Source organism: Oncorhynchus tshawytscha, linkage group LG15 (genome assembly GCF_018296145.1).
Source record: "Oncorhynchus tshawytscha isolate Ot180627B linkage group LG15, Otsh_v2.0, whole genome shotgun sequence".
Taxonomy (NCBI): Eukaryota; Metazoa; Chordata; class Actinopteri; order Salmoniformes; family Salmonidae; genus Oncorhynchus; species Oncorhynchus tshawytscha.
Window position 1 is genome coordinate 1047404 of NC_056443.1, and position 24506 is coordinate 1071909.

Here is a 24506-nt window from a genome sequence, read left to right on the forward strand (position 1 = left end):
TGTAGTAATACTTTGCAGACCACTGTAGATATGTTGCTATGGTGGGAGATACTTTTCTCACACTTGTAATACATAAATGACTTGTTATGCTACAGGGAATTTAGTCTATAGCTACTATAGCATTAACATTGAGTCATAGCTTACTATAGCTTACTATTAGTATTTGTAAAGGCGTTACAGTGGCTGATGTGAAGGAGGTTTTGTTGCCTATATATGTATGGACATCACTTGGATGCGGCATGGGGGCGAACAATCGTTGATATACCCACTGGCAGCAGAATTGAGGTAAATTACTCGTCAAACATGTCTCTCCGCCCTCATCCATTCAAGTGCGACACTTGTCATTTGTCGCCTGAAGCGATAGGCAGTGCTAGTCTGTCATACGTGACCCGAACTGTGGGATTTAGGATTTTACCATTATTTAGCCCACCACATCAAAATGACTTGGAGACTGTTGGTCCTCGGGGGGGCATGCTTGCTTCTTATGGGTGTGAGGGGTCAGTGCAAAGAGCAACGAAACCGGAGAACGGTGTCTTTCCATCAGACTCAGCAAGATGGGGACCAACGCCAAGTCCTCTCACGGCCAGAAAGGGATACCACAGCTTCTCCAAGACCCACTTTCACCGCTTGTAAACTCCCTCTCACACCATTAGAACACCGGGTGTTGGATCAAAATACACACGAGGTGAGAGCTATGTCAGTACTATTTTTGGCGTACTTTATCAATGACTATAGCATCAACCTCGCAGTTTTACTTTTGCAATTGCATAAATAAATGCAAATGTATCATAATATATCATAATGATGATTAATGCTTGCATTATTAATGATTTTGTGTGTGATAGTTTTGAGGGTAGGGCTACTTGGGTGTCATAAGGTTCATCAGCTCTGAAGGTGTGATGTTATGGGTGTATGTGAGGAAAAAAATAAAGTTGAGTCTTGCTCACTCTCTTTCTCTTTCTCAATTCAATTTGCTTTGTACCAAAGCTTTCTTTGGAGATTTACAATATTTACATAATTAATACTAATCATTATTGTCAACTGGACAACAGTAACAAAAATAACCACAAGGGTAAAAATAACCATGCATTGAATAATAACAATAAGCATAGAGGACATGTGCAGGTTGGTTGGTCTGTCAGACACTGTCCTCTATCTATCTATCTATCTATCTATCTATCTATCTATCTATCTATCTATCTATCTATCTATCTATCTATCTATCTATCTATCTATCTATCTATCTATCTATCTATCTATCTATCTATCTATCTATCTATCTATCTATCTATCTATCTATCTATCACTCTTTCTTTCTCTTTCTCTCTCTCCATTCAGACAGGGTTTCATGGTGACGATGGCTCCAGTTTTACTGTCATATGGGTTGGAGACGGGACAGGGGTACGTATGGTCGTCACTTAATGGATGATGGATGTAGCATCATTGTCATCATCACTCATTGGGTGCATCTGAAAGGGGTGCAGCTCAGTACGCTGGAGTAGCTTCCTCCCCTCGTTTCCTCTCTTTCTCCTGCGGTAACCAGACAGTGAGGCAACGTGATAGATGCCTACAGGGAATTTGCCTTCACCTGTCCAGTTCTCTCTCATCGATGCAGATGAAGGAAAGGAAAGGGGACGAGGAGAGAGGAAACCTTTTAAACCTTTGACAACAGTTTTTTAATTTGGTTGATTGATTGATTAAGTGATTGGTTAATTTGTTGATTGATTGAGTGAGTGACTGAGTGAGTGATTGAGTGGTTGCTTGTAGTGACGGGTGGATAAATGGGAATTGCTAACTGCATAAACTGGTAATAGTACAGTCATGGTGAAGTTTAGCCAAGTGTTCATTTGTGTCCCACCAGGTAATCTTGGTGTTGTCTACAATCAGTGCTCCTCTAGATTCCTTCTTCGAGGGCGGTTCTTCACGATTGTACCGCAGGTTAGTGGATGGTGGCAATGTCTGTCTGTTTGTGTCTCTAGATGAACCGAGCCAGTGTTCTGACATTTCGGCTCGTTATACTCCCCTCTCAGTGCAGACTATGGCAAGTCTTTCCATGATATTTCTCATCTCATCAATAACACCTTCATAAGGAAGGAATTTGGACTTCAGGCTGGACCAGGAAACTCTCAACAGGTAAGCTGCCTGATCACAAGTGTACATGCAGGAAAGCATTCTGGCTGATGGCAGTCTGTGTGTGTGTCTGTGTGTATGTGTGTGTGTTTGTGACTGTCTGGCGTGCATGTGCAGACACGTCAGCCGTCTTGGTTCTTGCTGTCCAATCAGCTTGAGCCACCACAGCTCAGTTTCAACACTCTCCTCCACATGCCACTGTGGTCACGCTGCTCAGAACACTGGTGTGAAGACTAGACAGTGAGAACAACAAAACCACCTAACCCATTGCACCTAAACAACCACAACAGGGTGGTATCCATTAGGGCACAACGTAGCAAAACATTTTGGAATGGAAAATGTTCAGCTACAAAAGCAAGCGTTTCTTATTGGACAAATTCAGGTCTGTTGCAGTTTGTTTTTGTCTTTTTGCCATCTAATGAATGCACCCCAAGATGAGGCCTCATAGTTATATGTTGGGGGAGGTGATTTACATGAAGACAATAGAGGAGACAAGGGGAGGAAGCCAGTTTAGACTATTGAGATGCACGTTAAGGCAACCTTCCATCACGTATGGTGCTTGTTCTGATTGACAGGTGATACTGACTGCAGACACACCGGTTTTGGACAACACCGGTGGCGTCATCTTTACCTCAACTGACGCCGGAGTGTCGTTTAAGTCTGTCCAGCTGCCTTTTCACCCGGCTCAGCCAATCACCTTCCACTTCTTGAATCCCGAGTACTTAGTGGTCATCAGCATAGATGTGAGTAAATAAACAAACATGCTCTTTATCTCTTTGTGATCACACTCACCTCAAACATACGCACACATGGTCACACATGGTCACACACGGGCACATACACACACATATACACACATACACACATACATACATACATACATACATACATACATACATACATACATACATACATACATACATACATACATACATACATACATACATAAAGGTGCCATATGTAAAAATCACTACCATTTCCTGGTAGAAAAAATTATAATTATAAACAAGCAAGTCTAGTGTAGATAATCATTGCACCATCTAAACCGCTGTGAAATATATTTTCCATAACCAAAAATATTGTATTTTCAGCTGTTTGAAGCTGGTGTACAAAACCAAAAGTAAAAGATGCAAAAATGGAACTTAATAACAGGAAGCATAGAAATAGCACAGATAAAATAGATCTACCGCTTCTTAGACTTGCTTTCAGTGAGAATTACAGATCTATAACTCACATTTCTATGGGAATTTGGTCAGGTAGCCCAAAAAATGACATATTCCAGCAATAAATACACATTCTCCTATGCTTTTCTCACTTGCAGGGTGGCCTGTGGCTTTCTCTGGACTTTGGGGCTGTGTGGAAAAAGGTTCACGAAGGAACACAATCTTTCACGTGGTGAGAACAAACGGGGCACACACACACACACACACACCACAGAGCTCAGTTTGATTAGCCGTGCCCAGACAAAGAGAGGAGGTGTGTCGTGTTCAATCTAAATACTGACTTCAATACATCAATGTAGTAAACACACAGAGCTCATAAAGCACACACGTCTACAGTCTGTTGTCTGTTGTTTGACTGAATTGGAATGTTTAGCCCAGGTCTGGTGGCAACTATAGTGTGTCTGGTAGGAGTGAGAAGCTCCTATTTGTTAAGTCACTAAAGGCCAATTTTCACTTAGTCATGCATTGATATCAATCAATGGGAGACTAAGTGAAAATGACTTGAGTGTAAGTTATAAGAGTGGCCCCTACGTAATAAAAAGTAACAACATGTAATAAATATGATTAAACTGGGTCTCTCTCTCTCTCTCTCCTTATTTTGCCAGGGGCTCTGGCATCACTCTCTTCTTCAGCTTCAGTCCCAAAGGAACAGGTGAGAGCAGGGTCGTATTCATTAGTACACACCGTAGCAAAATATTTTTAAACCAAAAAATGAGCGACAAGTTCATTTTCTTCTGTTTGGGCGCTGGTCTAGTAATGTGTTGTGTCTTTAGTGGAGGCAGACAGAAGAGGAGAGCTGTTCCTAAAGAGGACAGAAGACCTGGGGAAGACGTTCACCACCGTGGCACACAGCATCTTCTCCTTCGGCTATGTAGGAGGCTTCCTCTTCACCTCAGTCATAGAGACACTGGTGAGACACACACTGATGCAACCACACACACACACACACACACTGATGCATCCACACACAGGGGTTTTATCTGAGTGGGGGAAGGTTAGAGGTAGACAGACACATTAATAGACTAGAATAACAGCTGACACAGATCTGGGCATCAGGGTACACACACACACACACACGCAAGCTTGCATACTTATGCAAGCAAGCGTACACATACATGCACACACACACAAACACACACGGGTATCAACATATCAGCTGACATATACAATCATTTACACTCTGTGTTATTTACATTCACTCTGCCTTTCATTGGTCCAGTCAGTCAACAGTCCTAAACCACATTGTGGTTCTTGCTTGGTTAGATCTGTATTGTGACTAAGTGATTCTCTCCCAAGGAGCCTTGGTTAGATCTGTGTTGTGACTAATTGATTCTCTCCTAGGGAGCCCCACGTGTCATCTATGTGTCCTCAGACCAAGGGGACCACTTCAACAAAGCCCAGCTCCCCTCCGCCTCCACTGAGCAGGTAGGACAGGCTCTTGTCTGTCTGTCTGTCCATTATGTCCTTCTGTACCCCACTACGTCCCCTCAGCCCTCACTTCATTCTATTGTCCCCTGTCTATGGCTGTTATGGTATTACCGCCACACTGGTAATGAGTAACGACGGCAGTCAAATTCCACGTGACCGTTTAGTCACGGTAATTAGGCTTTTCCAAGCTCTGATGCTGCTGATGGTCATTAGTAGCCTACAAGAATTACTACCTGCCTGGTACTCAGAATTCTATTGTCCATCTAATCACTCTGACATCAAATGCAAATGTAATCGAAAATCGGATCAAACACTTCACGAGGGCCCATGTGTTCATGTTGCGCAACATTTCTATAGGCTATGCAATTGTGTGAGAAAACAGTTTTGATGGCCTCTATTAAAAAGAGGAGGATCCCATCAGCTTTCTATAGGCTAGACCTAATATATTTATTAACTTTCCTAATATTAAGCACATTGCTTTGCTTTACAGCAGGAGTATAGCCTACCTGGCTGGCATGAAAATGAACCATGGGAAAAGCCTCTTCTATTTAAGTATTTCCCCATGCCTCTGTTCTGAGAGAGGTGCATGATAATGGCCCATTCTAAATCAAACCTAATATCAGACATATATTATTTAGTATGTAAAGACAACATTAAATTAAGAATAGTCTGATGGGTGACAATATAAGCCTATCACTTGTGAATTATATATTATCAGTTGTGAATTATGCCCAGCTTGTGTAGTAAGTAAGGCAAGATCGTTGTCACGGAAATGACCGGACCAAGGTGCAGCGTGGTGGGTGTACATATTTCTTTATTATAAATGTCGCCAACAAAACAAGAAACAACAAAAACGAACGTGAAGCTTACTAGGGCTATACAGGCCACTAACAACGACAACTACCCACAAAAACAAAAGAAAAAAGGCTGCCTAAGTATGATTCCTAATCAGAGACAACGATAGACAGCTGTCCCTGATTGAGAACCATACCCGGCCAAAACATAGAAACAAAGAACATAGAGTTTCCCACCCAAGTCACACCCTGACCAAACAAACAGAGAATAAAAGGGTCTCTACGGTCAGGGCGTGACAAGTGCATGCCTTTTTTTTGCGACTTCTTCAAATCGTAGTCACACACCTCATGTAGCCTAGCCCATAGGCCTATATAATTTGATAATGTTTGTATCACAACTAAAGTAGCCAAATAACTTCCTAAAATTAGGCATATTAATCTGCTCTATAACCGTTATAGAGCCAAACTGGCATATATACGCTGCACGTGAGTTTCAAGTTTGGGGAAGATTATTTTCACCATAAAAATGCACCTTTATAATACAGCATTGAATGCATAATCACATTTGCCGTCACTTTCAAGGACAGTTTTCCTGCTAATTGATTGCATTTTGGAACGTTTGCACTTATAGCCTACTGCCGTGTCCACATTACTGAGCTTATAATGTGAAGAAATAGCCAAATAGGTTATCAACATTTTAAGCTAAACGTTCTGATCTGTTGCCTCCATTGATTTTAAATGTTTTTTTGATGCGAGTGGCACGGGGACCAAGCCCAAAACAAACACTAATGTAACCCAAACAAAAGAGTGAGGTCAAACCTCTAATAAATGCACAGGACGAGTCCCGCAATACACGACACAGGGCGAGACTGTTACGGTTTTCTAGGTGTGTCGGACCAAAATGCAGCGTGTAGATTGCGATCCATGTTTAATGAACGTGAAACACGAATAAACACAAAACACTACAAAACAAAGAACGTAACGAAAACAGCCTATACTTGTGTAAATAAATAAAGAGATTTTTTTTTTGAAAAAATAATTTATTACCATCTATACCATTCATACTTTACAAAATCATAATTCTCATTCATTCTTAATTAATTCTATTTACAAAAACATCAAACAAAAACAAACCTCAGGGGAGCATCGTCCCTCCCCGTCATACCTAACCAATACCTAACCCTATCTCCCCTTCCCTAATCTATCCCCTTACAAATCTCACTAACACTCCCATCCCTAATCCCCCCTTCCACCTCTCCCATGCCGCATGCTGCCCCCACTCCCTCTTCGCCCTCCCCCTCAAATCACCTTCCACCCTCCTCACTATCCCTTCCACCCCCCAATCTCTCCCTGTCTTGACTAAATTCTGCCTGGCTTCCCACAGTCCCTTTTTAAAGAGACTCATGAGAAGAGCAGAAACAGAGCAGAAACCTGTCCCTATCCGTTCCCCTCACTCTCCCTACGCCTCTCTCTAGCCTAGCCCATGTCAACACAAAGTCACTCCTAACCACACCTAGCAACACCCGTGCCCTAGCCCATACTAGTCCGGCAAAGGCACAGTCCCAGAAGGCATGGCGCACAGTCTCCTCCCTGCCACAAGCAGATCTTGGACAGGTGGGGGATCGCGACAAACTATGCCGGTACATGATGGAACATACCGGCAAGCACTTGTGGAGGCTCAACCAATTCAGGTCCTTGAGCCTGTTGTCCAGGCCCCGCGCCTGCACTCCCTCCCAGACCACTGACGAGATGCCCGCTACAGGCGCAGGACTCCCTGCCTGCCTGACCTCCTCGTACAGGTGCCTGTGGTCTAAACCTACTCGGGCAACTTCAACCTCGGGTGCGCACGCAGCCACTTGGCCGCATGGCCAAAGTGCCACGGCAGCTGTTCCGCCCTAGGACCCGCGTTAGACCACACCATTACGCTTCTCGCCTGATACGAGAAGAACACCCGCAGGAAGTAACCGGACGGGTGTATAACCGGATGAGCAAGCTCCGTCAACAAGAAAGAAACAAAAATCGCGTCCAGCTTGAGGGGGAGATGTGGTACCCCCCTACCTCCCTCCCCGATGGGACAGAGCATGCGCGCCCTGGCGACCCACTCGTACCTGCCACCCCACATGAACTGAAACACAAGCCTCACTAGAGACCTTCTCTGACAAGTCGGCAATGGGTAGATGTATGCCAAATACAAAAGAGATGGCAATACATCCACCTTTAGTACCAGGACCTTGCCCATAAAAGACCTAGCCTTCCACATTGCTAGCTTCTTCTGTACCACTGCGATACCCATGTTCCAGTTCAGCGTCGCTGAGCCAGAGGTCTCAAAATGGACCCCGAGAATCCTCAGGGCCCACTCACAGAGAGAACCCCCCGGGCACATCCGTCCTACCGCGCCATCTTCCGAAATACTTAACGGAAGACTTTGCATGATTCAGAACCGCCCCCGACGCTTGGGTGAAATCCCCAATGATGGCAAGAGACCTTGTCAGGCACGAGTCCTTGCACAACAGCAAGGAAGTGTCGTCGGCGTACTGCGTCATCTTAACACGCAGCCCACTGCTCCCAGGGATCAACAAGCCCTCCACCCCTGTGTCTGCCCTAATGGCAGCCCCCAGAGGCTCCATGTACAGAACGAAGAGGAGAGCCGAGAGTGGGCATCCCTGCCTGACCCCAGACGAGAGGTCAAAAACGTCACCTAAGTGACTATTTACACTAACTCGACACCCCGCTCCGACATATAATGTACGAATCCATCCTACAAACTTCTCCCCAAATCCTAATCTACCCAACACCCTGAATAGAAAAGATCTATTCACGCGATCAAAAGCTTTTGCCTGATCTAGCGCTGCTACCATTAAAGGCAGCCCTCTATCTTCAACCCAAGCGTTGGAATCCCTGATCAACTGTAGGTTCCATCTTGTAGAGGGCCACTCTATCCCGCACGTCTGATCCTCGTGGACGACGTAGGGAAGGGCTGTGCGCAACCGGTCTGCTAAAACCTTTGCAAGAATCTTGTAATCTACGCACAGCATGGTCAATGGCCGCCAGTTGCCAAGGTCAGTTGCTTCCCCCTTCTTATAAAGAAGTGACAGCACACCAACAGCCATTGATCCCCCCCGGGACCCCCGTCTCAAGGATGGCCTTCAAGACTTCGAGAACCACTGGTCCAAGTATACCCCAAAACTTGAGGTAAAACTCAGCCGGCAGCCCATCCATCCCAGGCACCTTCCCTTTTCCCATCCTCCTAAGAGCGCTCTCAACCTCTTCTAGTGAGATCTGGGCCTCCATCACGTCTCTAATGTCCTCCGGCAACCGCCTGGACAAGTGTTCTAAAAACACATTTCCCTGCTCTACATCTATTTCCCTTTCCTTAAATAAACCTTGGAAATGATCAGTTGTCACCCTGACCATTTCCTCTGGTTTACTTACTATACTACCATTTTCTTCCCTAACTCCATGCATTACCTTCCTACTCTGGCTGGCCCTAACCGACTTAAAGAACATAGCGGAACAAGTCTCATTATGTTCTAGAAAGCCACTATGCGCACGCTCCAGGAAAGCTCGAGCCTTCTGCTCCTGCAGCTCCCTGAGCTGCGCCTTTAGGGCTGCGAATCTCTCCCAGTCAATCGACCCGCCGAGGTTGCCTGCCTCGTACTCGAGTTCAATTAACCTTTGGATACGATCCTTTCCTCCCTTTTTTTCCTTCTACAATATCCTATTATAAAAGCCCTAATCCTCACCTTAACTAAATCCCACCACTCTAACACCCCCTCGCACATGGACCAGAGGCCGTCAAGCCTCCGAAAGAAACAAAAAAATGCGTCAACGAAAGCCTGCTCCTCCAGTATATCCCGATCTAACTTCCAGTACCCCCTACCGAAGAGGCAGACTGGCGACCCTACCTGCAGGAACACCCCGTCGTGATCCGTGAAGAAAACAGGCACCAGCCGCCCAGACAACTGACCCAAAGACCTGGATACAAAATGTAGTCGAGCCTCTGCGCAACCCCCCTGGAGTTGCGCCATGTAGGACCGACCATTGCCGCAGTAGTGTGCAGGCCATCAACCAGACCATGGCAAGCCATTAGCCCAGTGATGGCGCCTGCACTGCTATCACCACCTACCCCTAAATCTATATTAAAATCCCCTCCTATCACCAAGTGCCTGTTTGTAACACACAGGGGCGCCAGACAGTCCACCATCTCCCTCCTGTCTGCCGCCACCTGTGGCCCATACACCCCAATTAACCTATATCTAGCTTCTCTATACTTTACATCTATCCCCAATACTCTACCCTGCATTATAACAAAAGTGCTCTCTACCTTAACCTCTCTATTCCCACACAAAATCCCTACTCCTGTTGAGTGCACCCCTCCTATGCCCCAAAAAGATTCCCCCTTATCCCACTCCCTCCTAAATCTATGCACATCCCCACCATCCCTCAGGTGAACCTCCTGTAAAAAACAGAAATCAAAACCCACCCCCTCTAAATAACAAAAAACCGCCCTCCTTTTAACAAAATCCCTTAACCCTCTAACATTTAAACTAAAAAAAGAAACAGAAATATTCATTTAATTATTTACAACAAATAAACCCAAAAAAAGAAAAAACAGGAGACTCACCCGATGCTCCCCTGGTCCATCTCCACCGGCGGGGACGTCCTCTCCTCTCCTGACGCCCCCCCGTCCTCCTCCATCCCTCCAACCCAGGATGCAGGCAGTGTGTTAGGCCGGGTGCCCTGCACCCTGGGTTCCTCACCACCACCCACCCTCCCCCTCCCTGTTTGCCTCGGGGCCGTATGTAGGGGACCCCAACTCCTCACACAGGAGTTGGAATCCCTCTAGCACACCGCCCACAGACCCCTCACTGGAGTCATCCCCCACTAGGATGTAAGGGGCTGAGGCAAACAGGGAGGCCAATGTACCCCCCTCCCCCCCCCGCCGATCTCTTAGCCCCCCCCCCCCCTCCCACACCCCCTCCCTCTCACTACCTGCCAAACTTCCCCTCTTCTTCCCCTTCTTCTTTGGTGAAGGAGGTAGCGGGGAGACACAACGTCCCATCCCCGCTAACCCCTCCACCAATTCCCTTGTCTCGTCCTCAAAGAAACTTGGCAGGCTGTCCCCCCACTCCTTTCTCCCATCTCCACACCTCCCTCCGTCCCCGTTACTGTCACCGTTCCCTCTTCCACTCCTTCTCGCACCACTGTCCCCTTCTCCCTCTTCTCCGCTCCTTCCCGTTCTTCCGCCTTCTTTTTCCTTCTTTCCATCTTCACTCCTTTCTTCTCGCCTCTTCCTTCTTCCCATCCTCTTCTCTTGCCGTCTTTTCCCCTGTGCCATCCGTACAATCCGCACGCGTCCTTTCTTTCCTCCCCCCATCCCCCGCTCCCCCCCCAGCTGCAGACGCGTATGACCTGTGACGAGCCGGGCAATCACGCCACAGGTGTGCTCTCGAGCCACACCCGTGGCAAGCCTTGGGCTCGTCACATTCCTTGGCCTCGTGCTCTTCCGACCCACAAAAACAACATTTCTTGGAGCTGCACGAGGCCAGGATATGACCGTAGGCCATAAAACGCCTGCAGAACGGGGGCTGACGGGCATAATACAGCGTCCCCCTGTCAGCCCCCAGGGAGAACATCGCCGGAGGATGGAGGTAGCCATCCACACTCTTCGGGGACTCCCTGAGTAACGCCTGGAAACCTCTTCTCCCGTTCCAGAAACCCAGGGAGTCCCTGAGGTACCTCGCTGAGGAGACATTGTCCATGTACCTCCCCAGAAAGGCCCTCACTTCTTCATCCTTCACGTGCGGATTGTACATGGTTACGGTGACCACCCTGAAGCTGTTCCTTGCCAGGCTGGTCACCGTGTAATGGCACAGGGGTTTCGCTCCTTTTCCTTCTCTCACCTTCTTCATAACTTCGTCGTGTTTTTCTTCCACTTGTAATGTCACATCATATCCTTTCTCGATGGGATTCCCTTGAAGGCATAGTACATCTTTTACTTCCAGCTGTAGGCATCCCATCAGAACATTTCTCCCGAAGGTCTCTCTCCCCCAGGGCTCCTTCTCCTTATCTGTCCAAGAGAACCTCACGGTATTAACCAGACCAATCCCAGGTACCCCTATGTGGGGATTTTTCTGTGCCATCTTCACAAAAAAAGCTCTCTTTTACACAGAAGCCAATAGAAACAAAAAATGAAAAATCTGATAAAAATCTGATTTTTAGAATGGAAAAACTCTCCCTCCTATCCTACCTTCGACCTGAAATGAATACATCTTATTTAATAAGACGAAGAACATATACTAGAACAATACTTATGTAAATAAACAAAGAGATAGGAACAACGACACTAAGGACAATCACCCACAACAAACTCAAAGAATATGGCTGCCTAAATATGGTTCCCAATCAGAGACAACGATAAACACCTGCCTCTGATTGAGAACCACTCCAGACAGCCATAGACTTTGCTAGATAACCCCACTAGCTACAATCCCAATACATACACACCAAAACCCCAAGACAAAACACACCACAATACAAAAACCCCATGCCACACCCTGGCCTGACCCAATACATGAAGAAAAACACAAAATACTTAGACCAGGGCGTGACAGAGACCCATAATAACAAATGCACAACAATACACGGGACGAGACCCGTAGTAACAAGTAAACAATATACGCAGCATGAAAGCGGAAATAACAAAGAACAGGTACTCACAGACCAACGGACATGGGAACAATAACCGACAAGACAATATTGAACAGAGGACACATATACAGTTGAAGTCGGAAGTTTACATACACCTTAGCCAAATACATTTAAATTCAGTTTTTCACAATTCCTGACATTTCATCATAGTAACAATTCCCTGTCTTAGGTCAGTTAGGATCACCATTTTATTTTAAGAATGTGAAATGTCAGAATAATAGTAAAGATAATTATTTATTTCAGATTCAATTTCTTTCATCACATTCTCAGTGGGTCAGAAGTTTACATTCACTCAATTAGTATTTGGTAGCATTGCCTTTAAACTGTTTAACTTGGGTCAAATGTTTTGGGTAGCCTTCCACAAGCTTCCCACAATAAGTTGGGTGAATTTTGACCCATTCCTCCTGACAGAGCTGGTCTAACTGAGTCAGGTTTGTAGGCCTCCTTGCTCACACATGCTTTTTCAGTTCTGCCCAGAAATGTTCTATAGGATTGAGGTCAGGGCTTTGTGATGGCCACTCCACTACCTTGGCTTTGTTGTCCTTAAACCATTTTGACACAACTTTAGAAGTATGCTTAGGGTCATTGTTCATTTGGAAGACCCATTTGCGACCAAGCTTTAACTTCCTGACTGTTGTCTTGAGATGTTTCTTCAATATATCCACATAATTTCCCCCCCTCATGATGCCATCTATTTTGTGAAGTGCACCAGTCCCTCCTGCAGCAAAGCACCCCCACGGCATGATGCTGCCACCCCCGTGTTTCACGGTTGGGATGGTGTTCTTGGGCTTACAAGCCTCCACCTTTTTCCTCCAAACATAACGATGGTCATTATGGCCAAGCAGTTCTATTTTTGTTTCATCAGACCAGAGGACATTTCTCCAAAAAGTATGATCTTTGTCCCCATGTGCAGTTGCAAACCGTAGTCTGGCTTTTTTTGTGGCGGTTTTGGAGCAGTGGCTTCTTCCTTGCTGAGCGGCCTTTCAGGTTATGTTGATATAGGACTCGTTTTACTGTGGATAAAGATACTCTTGTACCTGTTTCCTCAAGCATCTTCACAAGGTCCTTTGCTGTTGTTCTGGGATTGATTTGCACTTTTCGCACCAAAGTACGTTCATTTCTAGGAAACAGAATGCGTCTCCTTCCTTAGCGGTATGACGGCTGCGTGGTCCTATGGTGTTTATACTTGCGTACTATTGTTTGTACAGATGAACGTGGTACCCTCAGGCATTTGGAAATTGCTCCCAAGGATGAACCAGACTTGTGGAGGTCTACAATTTTATTTCTTAGGCCTTGGCTGATTTCTTTTGATTTTCCCATGATGTCAAGCAAAGAGGCACTGAGTTTGAAGGTAGGCCTTGAAATACATCCACAGGTACACCTCCAATTGACTTAAATTATGTCAATTAGCCTCAGCTTCTAAAGCCATGACATCATTTTCTGGAATTTTCCAAGCAGTTTAAAGGGCACGGTCAACTTAGTGTATGTAAACTTCTGACCACTGGAATTGTGATACAGTGAAATAATCTGTCTGTAAACAATTGTTGGAAAAATGACTTGTGTCATGCACAAAGAAGATGTCCTAACTGACTTGCCAAAACTATAGTTTGTTAACAAGAAATTGGTGGAGTGGTTGAAAAACGAGATTTAATGACTCCAACCTAAGTGTGTGTAAACTTCCGACTTAATCTGTATACAATTACTAATCAGGAGAATTGGAATCAGGTGTGCGTAATGAGACAGTTCAGTGACGCCTAGACGCCAGTGACGTAGACCTCAGGAACTGGTGCACGGAAGGGCAGCACTACCGGGGGAATCCGTGACATATGGGGGATAGTAGATTGACATAGTCGAGTATTCTGCTCGTTGTTAGGCCCACTCATCTTATTGGCTGATGAAAAGTAGTGGACAGTTCTAACATCTTCAATATGGGCCTGGGAATCCGGAGTTGCGTCCCCCGATGTGTCTGTCTTCATTCACTTGTATCCTACTTCTTAGCTGAAATGCCTGTGAGAAGCACTCGATCATGTGACGGGCATTGGATATTAAAAATGTAGATATCTGAGACAGCCATGTGAGTGAGAGGTGCTTCGGAGCACAGCAGCTGGGAGAAGGGAATTATAATTATTATATTCAGCCAAAGGGCACAGCGGCCACTTTGGCCGCAAAATGATTTTTTTAGGGGGCATTACGACCACACAAGGGGAATGCCGCAGGGAAATTTGAGGCCTGATGAGAAAACTCATAAGTTTTCTCATCAGGTGATGAGATCAGGCCAAATTCTGAATGAGAGACTGATGAAGTGTGTGTAGCTTGAACAAGAAACAAATAAGAGCTCGTGCCTTTCATGCAACTATTTTTCAAATCAATATTAGAGTCGCATCATACAGCCTTAAAATGTATAAAAATCTAAACATATAGCCCAACGTTTGTGTCACAACTAAAGTTACATAAATAACTCTAAATGAAGCATATAGGAGTACCAGTTTCTTTGTTAACCTCTCAACACAGAATAGCAGCATGTGCGCGCTTCCTTTGAAATCGTTTGGAGAAAAGATCCTTTCTATTTTATGAATCTATGTTCAATTGTATTCTTCATACTATAAAATAATACAATTAATAACGTTCATTAACCGTGAGACTGGCAGTTATTTGCTTGACAATCTCCGTCTGAAAAAATGTCATGACCGCCACAATCCTACCCATGTCCATCTCTCCTGTTCCTCTGTACTGTTGTCTTCCTGTCCCTGTCTTCTCCTGTCTCTCTGTTCCCCCTGTCCCTCTGTCTCTGTCCCTCTATCTGTCCCTCTGTTATAAATTCATTTGAAAATATCTCAAAATTCCAGATCAAAGTGACAGCATTTCGACAAGTACACGGTAAAGAATCTGTCACAACAATTGACAAGACATAGTACAGATTAAAAACCACATTGTGACAAGATAACTACAAGATATCGTAACTGTCACCAAGGGTCTGGTCTAGAAGCTCTTGAAAGAGGAAGTAGGGGTTTGAAAGACTTTTGCTCATATCAGGAGGAGACCGTTTGGCAACTTTCCATTACAACACATAACGTAACGACAGATGCACACACCTGGTCTTGCCACAGACAAAGACACACACACATACCATCCCCTGCTCTCCTCTCTCTCCCTCAACTCCCTCCCAAACTGTATCTTGCTGACGAGACAGAAACAAAGATTTTCTCTCACGATGATTAAACACACACACACACACACTAATTGGGGGAGGCATTACAATAACGCAAACTGTTCCATACATGTCTTAATGATTCATTTTCTCACCTGTATACATGTGTGTGTTTTCAGTTCTACTCGGTTCTGGATGGGGATGAGGACATGATCTTCATGCATGTGGACAATCCAGGAGGTACTGTAGGGGAAAGGAGTGAACTTCATCGCAACTCACTCAAACACACATATCTTACACACACTCTGTCACACGCACACAGTCCAGTCTCTGTTTCTACCTCACTTTCTCTCCCTCTCTCTCTTTCACACATTCTAACTCACACACTCACACATGCTTGTCAAGTACAGACAAAGGACATATGAGCCACATGGATTCGTCTTTAGATTAGACATTCAAGTTTACTCATGTATTTTGCTCAGCACCAATCGTGTCTGAAATTGTACATCTCTATCTCATCTAGATCTATGGCTGTCTAAGCCTGCTAACCCTGATATGTCTGTCTCAGTCCTACTAACTCTAACCCTGATATGTCTGTCTCAGTCCTACTAACTCTAACCCTGATATGTCTGTCTCAGTCCTACTAACTCTAACCCTGATATGTCTGTCTCAGTCCTACTAACTCTAACCCTGATATGTCTGTCTCTGTCCTACTAACCCTGATATGTCTGTCTCTGTCCTACTAACCCTGATATGTCTGTCTCAGTCCTACTAACCCTGATATATCTGTCTCAGTCCTACTAACCCTGATATGTCTGTCTCAGTCCTACTAACCCTGATATGTCTGTCTCAGTCCTACTAACCCTGATATGTCTGTCTCAGTCCTACCAACCCTGATATGTCGGTCTCAGTCCTACTAACCCTGATATGTCTGTCTCAGTCCTACTAACCCTGATATGTCTGTCTCAGTCCTACTAACCCTGATATGTCTGTCTCAGTCCTACTAACCCTGATATGTCTGTCTCAGTCCTACTACCCTGATATGTCTGTCTCAGTTCTACTAACCCTGATATGTCTGTCTCAGTCCTACTAACCCTGATATGTCTGTCTCAGTCCTACTAACCCTGATATGTCTGTCTCAGTCCTACTAACCCTGATATGTCTGTCTCAGTCCTACTAACCCTGATATGTCTGTCTCAGTCCTACTAACCCTGATATGTCTGTCTCAGTCCTACTAACCCTGATATGTCTGTCTCAGTCCTACTAATCCTGATATGTCTGTCTCAGTCCTACTAATCCTGATATGTCTGTCTCAGTCCTACTAATCCTGATATGTCTGTCTCAGTCCTACTAACTCTAATCCTGATATGTCTGTCTCAGTCCTACTAACTCTAACCCTGATATGTCTGTCTCAGTCCTACTAACCCTAACCCTGATATGTCTGTCTCAGTCCTACTAACCCTGATATGTCTGTCTCAGTCCTACTAACCCTGATATGTCTGTCTCAGTCCTACTAACCCTGATATGTCTGTCTCAGTCCTACTAACCCTGATATGTCTGTCTCAGTCCTACTACCCTCCTTGCTGCAATGGAAAAGCTTGAGGTTTTTTTAGAGAGAAAGAGGAATGACTGGATTCACAAGTTCTCAGTATTGCTGACAAATAATCCTATCATACAGGCTGTGTATGTGTGTCTTCTGTGTCAGTACATACAGTTGTTGTCTATGGGTGGAGGGCCGAGGCATTTGTACCATTCAGCTGAATGGAGAAGATAAGAAGGAGGGGTTTTATCTGAGTGGGGGAAGGTTAGAGGTAGACAGACACATTAATAGACTAGAATAACAGCTGACACAGATCTGGGCATCAGGGTACACACACACACACACACACACACAGCAACACAGACACACACACACACACACACACACACACACACACACACACACACAAACACACAGCAACACATGGTACAAAGGGATTTTATGCAAACTATTTACCACTAAGTGCTGACGTAAGTTGTTTCTACATCTTTGATGTCAGGAGGGTTCTTGACACCATGTATTGATGTTTACAGCCCCTCATCACTATGCCGACTCATAGAGGGCTGTGTCAGCACAGTTGGGTTTGTCCCCAAGCCTACAGAAGACACTGTATTTCTTCCATCCGTGTGTGTGTTGTCTCATGGGGTCGGGATAGAGTAGATGATAAATGACTATTCCTTCTATATCATACTGTTATACTACTGATTCTGTTGACTTTCTATTCTATTGTACCATACTCTACTGTCTTCTATCCTCCAGAGGAAAGCTACTTTGGGACGGTGTACACATCAGATGACCGGGGCATCCTGTACTCTAAGTCTCTAGAGCGCCACCTGTTTGGTGGGGAAGGGAAGAGCGACTTCACCAATGTCACCTCCATGAGAGGAGTGTACCTCACCAACATACTGGAGGAGGGTACGCAACTACGCATCAACACAATCTGGGTTGTATTCCTTAGGAACATTAACAGTCCGAAACGGGGAGGGACACTTATAATCTACACCCGTCACAGCCAGAAGAGGACTGGCCACCCCTCAGAGCCTGGTTCCTCTCTAGGTTTCTTCCTAGGTTCCTGCATTTCTAGGGAGTTTTTCCTCGCCACCGTGCTTCTACATCTGCATGGTTTGCTCTTTGGGGTTTTAGGCTGGGTTTCTGTTTAAGCACTTAGTGACAACTGCTGATGTAAAAGGGCTTTATAAATACATTTGATTGATACCTGAACTTGTCCAATATAAAATGCATGTGTTTTGTAGGGGGGCTAAAATGTTTTTTCCCGGGTATTGTTTTTGACAGACGGCCGCATTCGGACAGTCATTTCGTTTAACAGAGGGGGAGAGTGGACACTCCTCAACAAGCCCCAGAATGTTGAGTGTGGTGAGGATTCAAGAAATGATGTGAGAACTAACTTAATTCCCTCCTCTGACAATTAAGTGTGTTGAGTAGAGTATGTTGATGCTTATTATATGATTGTGAACACTGATTCTTGTGTGTGTGTGTGTGTGTGTGACAGTGTAACTTGCACATCCACGGTGAGCACAGTCGCTACAACGGCATCACTCCAATGCTGCCTCTCTCTGACCCCACTGCCGTTGGCCTTGTCATCGCCCACGGTAACCAAACTGTCAATCATACATATCAAAGACATGTTGCATTGTGATACTTCTGTTTAACCGTAGTGTACATGATGTTGTGCACTACATTTAGCACTGTAGGGAATCTTGAATGGACTACACAGGAAATTCTTCCGCCCCTAATAATTCGGTCATCACTACAAATAGCTGATCCCATATATAGTGCACTATATATGCCCGGTCCCCATTCGTTCCCTTACCATTTAATGTTTGCAGATCAGTAATGTGGGATCAGTATGGTCAAAGCTTCTCCACTACACTGGTTATCTCTATCCAGGCCCTTCAGGTCAGAAAACATTGGAGGGTTAGGGCTAAACGGAGGGGTAGGGAGAAACATGTTTTCGGACACATCCCCCATCCTCTAGCTGTCCCAGAATGTGTGTGACCTATCTATGACCTCTACCCTTTGACCGGTCAGGCAGTGTGGGGGACTCCATCTCGTCAACACGGCCTGACGTGTACGTGTCGGAGGACGGGGGGTACAAGTGGAGGGGATCCCTGAGGGGCCCTCATCACTACAGCATCCTGGACGCTGGGGGGCTCGTCGTGGCTGTGGAGGCCCACCCCATGGACGGCCAAATCAACACCATCAAGTACTGAACACCGCACGCACACACACACATTCGGTGGCATGTAGAAAGATTGGTTGTAAGAAAGATGCTTTTTATTCGCACCCCCACCCATGGCATGCAAGTGACATCCTCTGTGTATGTGTCTGTCTGTGTGTGTGTGTGTGTGTTTGACTATGGAGTGTTTGTGTGTCTATCCGCTCTTCTCTCCCTATGAAGTTGTGAATGTGTCTAAGCAGTCCACTATCCGGTAACTCTGTATGTGTGTGTTTTAATCCTGTGTACTTCGTGTGTGTGTGTGTGTGTGTGTGTGTGTGTGTGCTTGCACGTTCACATTCAGATGTTTATACAGGGCCGTATTCATTAGGCACCAACGAAAGAAAGAATACAACCTTAACTTTATCCAATAAGAAAGGCTTGTTTTAGTTTTCTGTTGCAAAGCGTTTTGTGACTCTGTGCACTACTGAAAACGACCCTGTATGTCATTGTGCATCACCCCAGGTTCTCCACAGATGAGGGCCAGTGTTGGAAGGTGTACAACTTTACAGAGCAGCCCATCTTCTTCGCTGGCCTGACATCCGAGCCGGGCACCAAGACCATGAACATCAGTGTGTGGGGCTACCGGCCCGAGGAAGATCACCAGCCCATGTGGGTGGTGGTCACCATTGACTTCCAGAGTCTCCTCACCAGAGAGTGTGGGTGAATCTCAATTGCATTTTCTTGATTGTTTGTGTCCTGTGTCTACTTGTCTCTTTGTCAAAACTCAGTAGAGGAGAATGTCTGAGGGGAGGAACCTTGGATCTTCTCCTCCAATGCTTTTTGAGAAGGAGGTGAAGGAGAGTGGTCACGAGGAATCAAGGAAAGATGATTGAGATTCCCCCTGTGAGTCACTTGTTTGTTGTCAAATGTAATATCCCCAAGGATCATAATCAATTAACCAACAACAGACATTTCACAAGGAATGAAACAGTAGCTAGCTTTCTATTGTCAGAATACCCAAAGAGTGTCGTCAAATATGTGGTTTCCATATGTTTGATGTGTTTGATACCATTCCATTGATTCCATTCCAGCTATTACAATGAGTTTGCCCTCCTATAGATCCTTCCACAAGCCACCTTTGGCGTGCACCCCTGTGGGTCACTAGGAAAGGAATTGAACGTACTGATATCGATAAATATATACTAAAATTGGCATGTCTCAATAGTCTCTATTGGTTAACGTTGGTTTCCCATAGGTGGTAACCAGGACTATGTTCAGTGGTTGGCCCATGCCAGAGAGGGCGGGGACTTGGCCACAGAGGGGTGTGTCTTGGGCTACAAGGAGACCTTCAGGAGGCTGAGGAAGCTGTCCGTCTGCAGGAATGGACGGGACTACGTGGTGAGCAGGCAGAAAAGCCCCTGCCCCTGCACCAGAGAGGACTACCTATGGTAAGAAACACTGTCAGGGGTCCAGTCTAAACTGACAAGGCTATTCAGTTATGGTCCTGGAGGACCGTAACACTACTGGGTCATAATTCAGTAGTAAGCAGAAGAAAATGAACTGAAACAGAAAGGGACTACCTGAACTTAGGAAACATTCGTTTTCATTGTCTGTTGAAAAACAAAATGCTTTGTTGTGCCCTAATAAATTCAACCCTGGTTTTCATTCTCTCCCTCTAGTCAGGGATACATTCAGATACAGGAAACCAGAAGTTGAGAGTTGTCCATTTAAAGGCACAATCTGTTACTTCATTTCTAGTCAAAAAAGCATTTTTTTTCTCTAATTGTGCCTTTGAGGCAAAGGCAGAGTCAACGCAGACCCAAACATAACATTACCACAAGGCATATGATGTGTCTGTGGTTGAAATGGCCTAACGTGTCTCTCCTTTCCAACAGTGACTATGGTTACTATCGTCACGAGAACAGCTCAGAGTGTATGAGACAACTGGACACTGCAGACCACGCCCTGGAGGTGTGTCTAAATGGAGAGGAGGAGGAGCTTAGGACGTTGGGGTAATTATGACACACACACATTTGTTTTATTATCCTTGTGGGGACCAAAGAATTGATTCCCATTGAAAATCCTATTTTTCCTGACACTAATCCTTAATCTAACCCTAACCTTAACACCTAACCATAACTCCTAACTGTATCCCTAACCCTAACCTTAACACCTAACCATAACTCCTAACTCTAACTGTATCCCTAACCCTAAACATAACACTTAACCATAACTTCTAACTGTATCCCTAACCCTAACCCTAACCTTAACACCTAACCCTAACTCCTAACTGTATCCCTAACCCTAACCTTAACACCTAACCATAACTCCTAACTCTAACTGTATCCCTAACCTTAACACCTAACCATAACTTCTAACTGTATCCCTAACCTTAACACTTAACCATAACGTCTAACTGTATCCCTAACCCTAACCTTAACACCTAACCATAACTCCTAACCCTAACTGTATCCCTAACCTTAACACTTAACCATAACTTCTAACTGTATCCCTAACCCTAACCTTAACACCTAACCATAACTCCTAACTCTAACTGTATCCCTAACCTTAACACCTAACTCTAACTGTATCCCTAACCTTAACACCTAACCATAACTCCTGACCCTAACTGTATCCCTAACCTTAACACTTAACCATAACGTCTAACTGTATCCCTAACCCTAACCTTAACACCTAACCATAACTCCTAACCCTAACTGTATCCCTAACCTTAACACTTAACCATAACTTCTAACTGTATCCCTAACCCTAACCTTAACACCTAACCATAACTCCTAACTCTAACTGTATCCCTAACCTTAACACCTAACCATAACTCCTAACTCTAACTGTATCCCTATATAGTCAAACCAAACACACACACACACACACACAGTTCACCATGTGGTCTCCATGTGTAGGTACCGTAAGATTCCCAGTGATAAGTGTGAGGGAGGTTTCACTCCCCTGCGCATAAAGGAGACAGTCAACAGGCATTGTGGGAACTCCAGTCAGCCCCCCACTGCCAGCCCATATTCTGAAACCCCGGTGAGTGTGACCTGTGCGTGTGCATCTGCGAGTTCTTGTGTGGGTCCCCTTTGAGTGTGTGTGTGCTTTTGTTATTGCTCAGTGTGAAAGGTGTGACTTATCTGGGTATAATGTAACAGTGTTCTTCATTCTCGGGAGACACACATTGTGAGCTGGGTTTTGTTCCAGCCCAGTACTAACACACCTGATTCAATCAATCAATGGCTTGATAACTGGTTGATGAGTTGAATCAGTTGTGTCAGCGGTGTGCTGGAACAAAAGCCTGCACACCCTCTGGGTACTTCCGCATCAGAAAATACAGCCCCACATATTAGATGATTCATTGCGTCACATAATAAAGGTTTATAGCATTTGGAATATTATGACCAGAAATATGATAATGCTATGTCTGTATTTCAGAGAGAGAAGATGCTGTTGATCGTAGTTTGTGTTGGATCAGGGATTGTCATTCTGGTGGCTGTTGCCGCTGCTGTCTATACTGTAAGGAGAATGGGCTATGGAAATAGGTGAGCCACATACACATTTATGCGCACGAGCATGCAAGTACACACGCATACAAACACACACACACAAACACAGACACACTGCTCAGGTACAAGTGCACATTGAAATGCCTGCTTCCGTTCTGGTCCTAAATATTGACATGCCTTCTGGCTCTGCTCCGCCCCCTACAGGGTGCCAACGTATCGCTTCTCTGTCCTGCAGCTTCGGGACGACGACTGCTCCATTGCCGCCGACCCAGAGAGTGTCGCCAGTAGCAACGGAACATCAGTCTTCCCAGTGGATTCAGATGATGTGAGTGTTATTAGCTTTAGCATGGTGGCTAAAGGCACTCAGGATGTTTAGGACATTTTGTGTGCAAGGCATAAAGGCTAAATGTGTGTGAACTTGTGCATTTAAGGGCAGCGTTATGGTCATGTTGGCCCGTCAATTGTTTTAAATGAACGATGATCCATTTACAAGACGTAATGTGGAAAATATTGATACCTTCCCTCTGTTGTCCCCCCCGTTTTGTAGGATCTTATTGAATGAACAACATGAGATGAAATATCTTGACGATGATCTCCAGAGCTTGGCCATTTGGATGCATGGCATTCCACTTGTTGTATTACGTACCTGCTGCATCTCAATGGAAAGATGTCTAGGGTTTGTAAGGAACAAATTGCAGATGTCATGTAGATGGTATGCAGATGTCCCAAGCTATTTATTGAGCGAAGAACACTTCCCACTGGACACTGGTTGAACCAACGTAGAATAGACGTTGAATTGAGTTTACTTCAAGTTTCACTGCTCTGTTTTTCAGTATTTGATGAATTAACAGTTTGTCTCTGTCTGATGATATTATTTATGCGTGGAACACTTTCTTCAACTTGCACAATTTTGTATGGCGCTTGCAACGCAATTGATAGTGGGTTCGATTCCCGGGACCACCCTTGTGTAAAATGTATGCACGCATGACTGTAAATCGATTTGGATAAAAGCGTCTGCTAAATGGCTTATTATTATTATTATTATTATTGTTATTACCACTGTTCACTAGTCTGTATTTTGATGAGGCCCTGAATAATGTGCATTCATAATAAATCAATACAGTAATGTTAGAATAGCGATGTAATGGAAATAAAGTGCCTGATTACCTCAATTATTCTGTATTTACTCTGCAGGAACAATCAACTGTTATCTGTTATTCACTATGCATTTATTCCTCATGTCTCTATTTTTTTATCTTTAACTCTGCATTGTTGGAAAAGGCCCTGTGAGTAAGCATTTCACTGTTAAACAACACCCGTTGTTTATGAAGCATGTGACAAATAACATACGATTGATTTGACATGTAGAGTGGATCCCACAGCAAGTAGAGATTACTATCAACTTGTTTTGTATTTGAATAGATTATCTTCTGTTAGTCAGCACCTCACCTAAAGTGTCTATGTTCTTTAATTGTTTTACTTCCTAGGTGGATTTTTTTGTTGCCTTATTGCTTACCTGTACAATGTGCTACATGGGCTAGGGCTCCACCCGATGGGTTCTGACCTTTATTTCCTTTGTTTTGTATTCATTATTTAGTATGGTCAGGGCGTGGGGTGGGCAGTCTGTTTGATTTTCTATGATTTGGGGATTTCTATGTTTCGGCCTAGTATGGTTCTCAATCAGAGGCAGGTGTCATTAGTTGTCTCTGATTGAGAATCATACTTAGGTGGCCTGGGTTGCACTGTTTGTTTGTGGGTGATTGTCTATGTTAGTTGCTTGTGTCAGCACAGTCCTTATGAAAGCGTCACGGTGTTTTGTGTTCTTTCTTTAATTA

General features: G+C 44.8%; 1 protein-coding gene across 1 annotated transcript; it reads left to right on the forward strand.

The window, feature by feature from the left end:
- LOC112233932 (sortilin-like) lies at nucleotides 1-24057 on the forward strand. The gene is made up of 21 exons (XM_024401836.2): nucleotides 1-685; nucleotides 1339-1401; nucleotides 1862-1938; nucleotides 2031-2133; nucleotides 2706-2873; nucleotides 3452-3525; nucleotides 3959-4005; nucleotides 4127-4263; nucleotides 4695-4778; nucleotides 15614-15674; nucleotides 17734-17889; nucleotides 18268-18368; nucleotides 18485-18584; nucleotides 19024-19198; nucleotides 19676-19869; nucleotides 20409-20601; nucleotides 21049-21165; nucleotides 22075-22201; nucleotides 22601-22707; nucleotides 22876-22996; nucleotides 23219-24057. Exons 1-21 carry the CDS (start codon nucleotides 440-442, stop codon nucleotides 23231-23233), a joined length of 2466 nt encoding a protein of 821 aa, XP_024257604.1. The 5' UTR covers nucleotides 1-439; the 3' UTR covers nucleotides 23234-24057.
- Nucleotides 24058-24506: the final 449 nt, after the last annotated feature.

What these genes read in the sequence shown, in the direction of transcription:
- LOC112233932 (XM_024401836.2), top strand. Translation starts at nt 440, where the DNA reads ATGACTTGGAGACTGTTGGTCCTCGGGGGGGCATGCTTGCTTCTTATG. An exon ending in CTTCAGTCCCAAAGGAACAG is followed by an intron (nt 4,006 to 4,126) that starts GTGAGAGCAGGG and finishes TTGTGTCTTTAG; the next exon opens with TGGAGGCAGACAGAAGAGGA. An exon ending in GAGGAGCTTAGGACGTTGGG is followed by an intron (nt 21,166 to 22,074) that starts GTAATTATGACA and finishes CTCCATGTGTAG; the next exon opens with GTACCGTAAGATTCCCAGTG.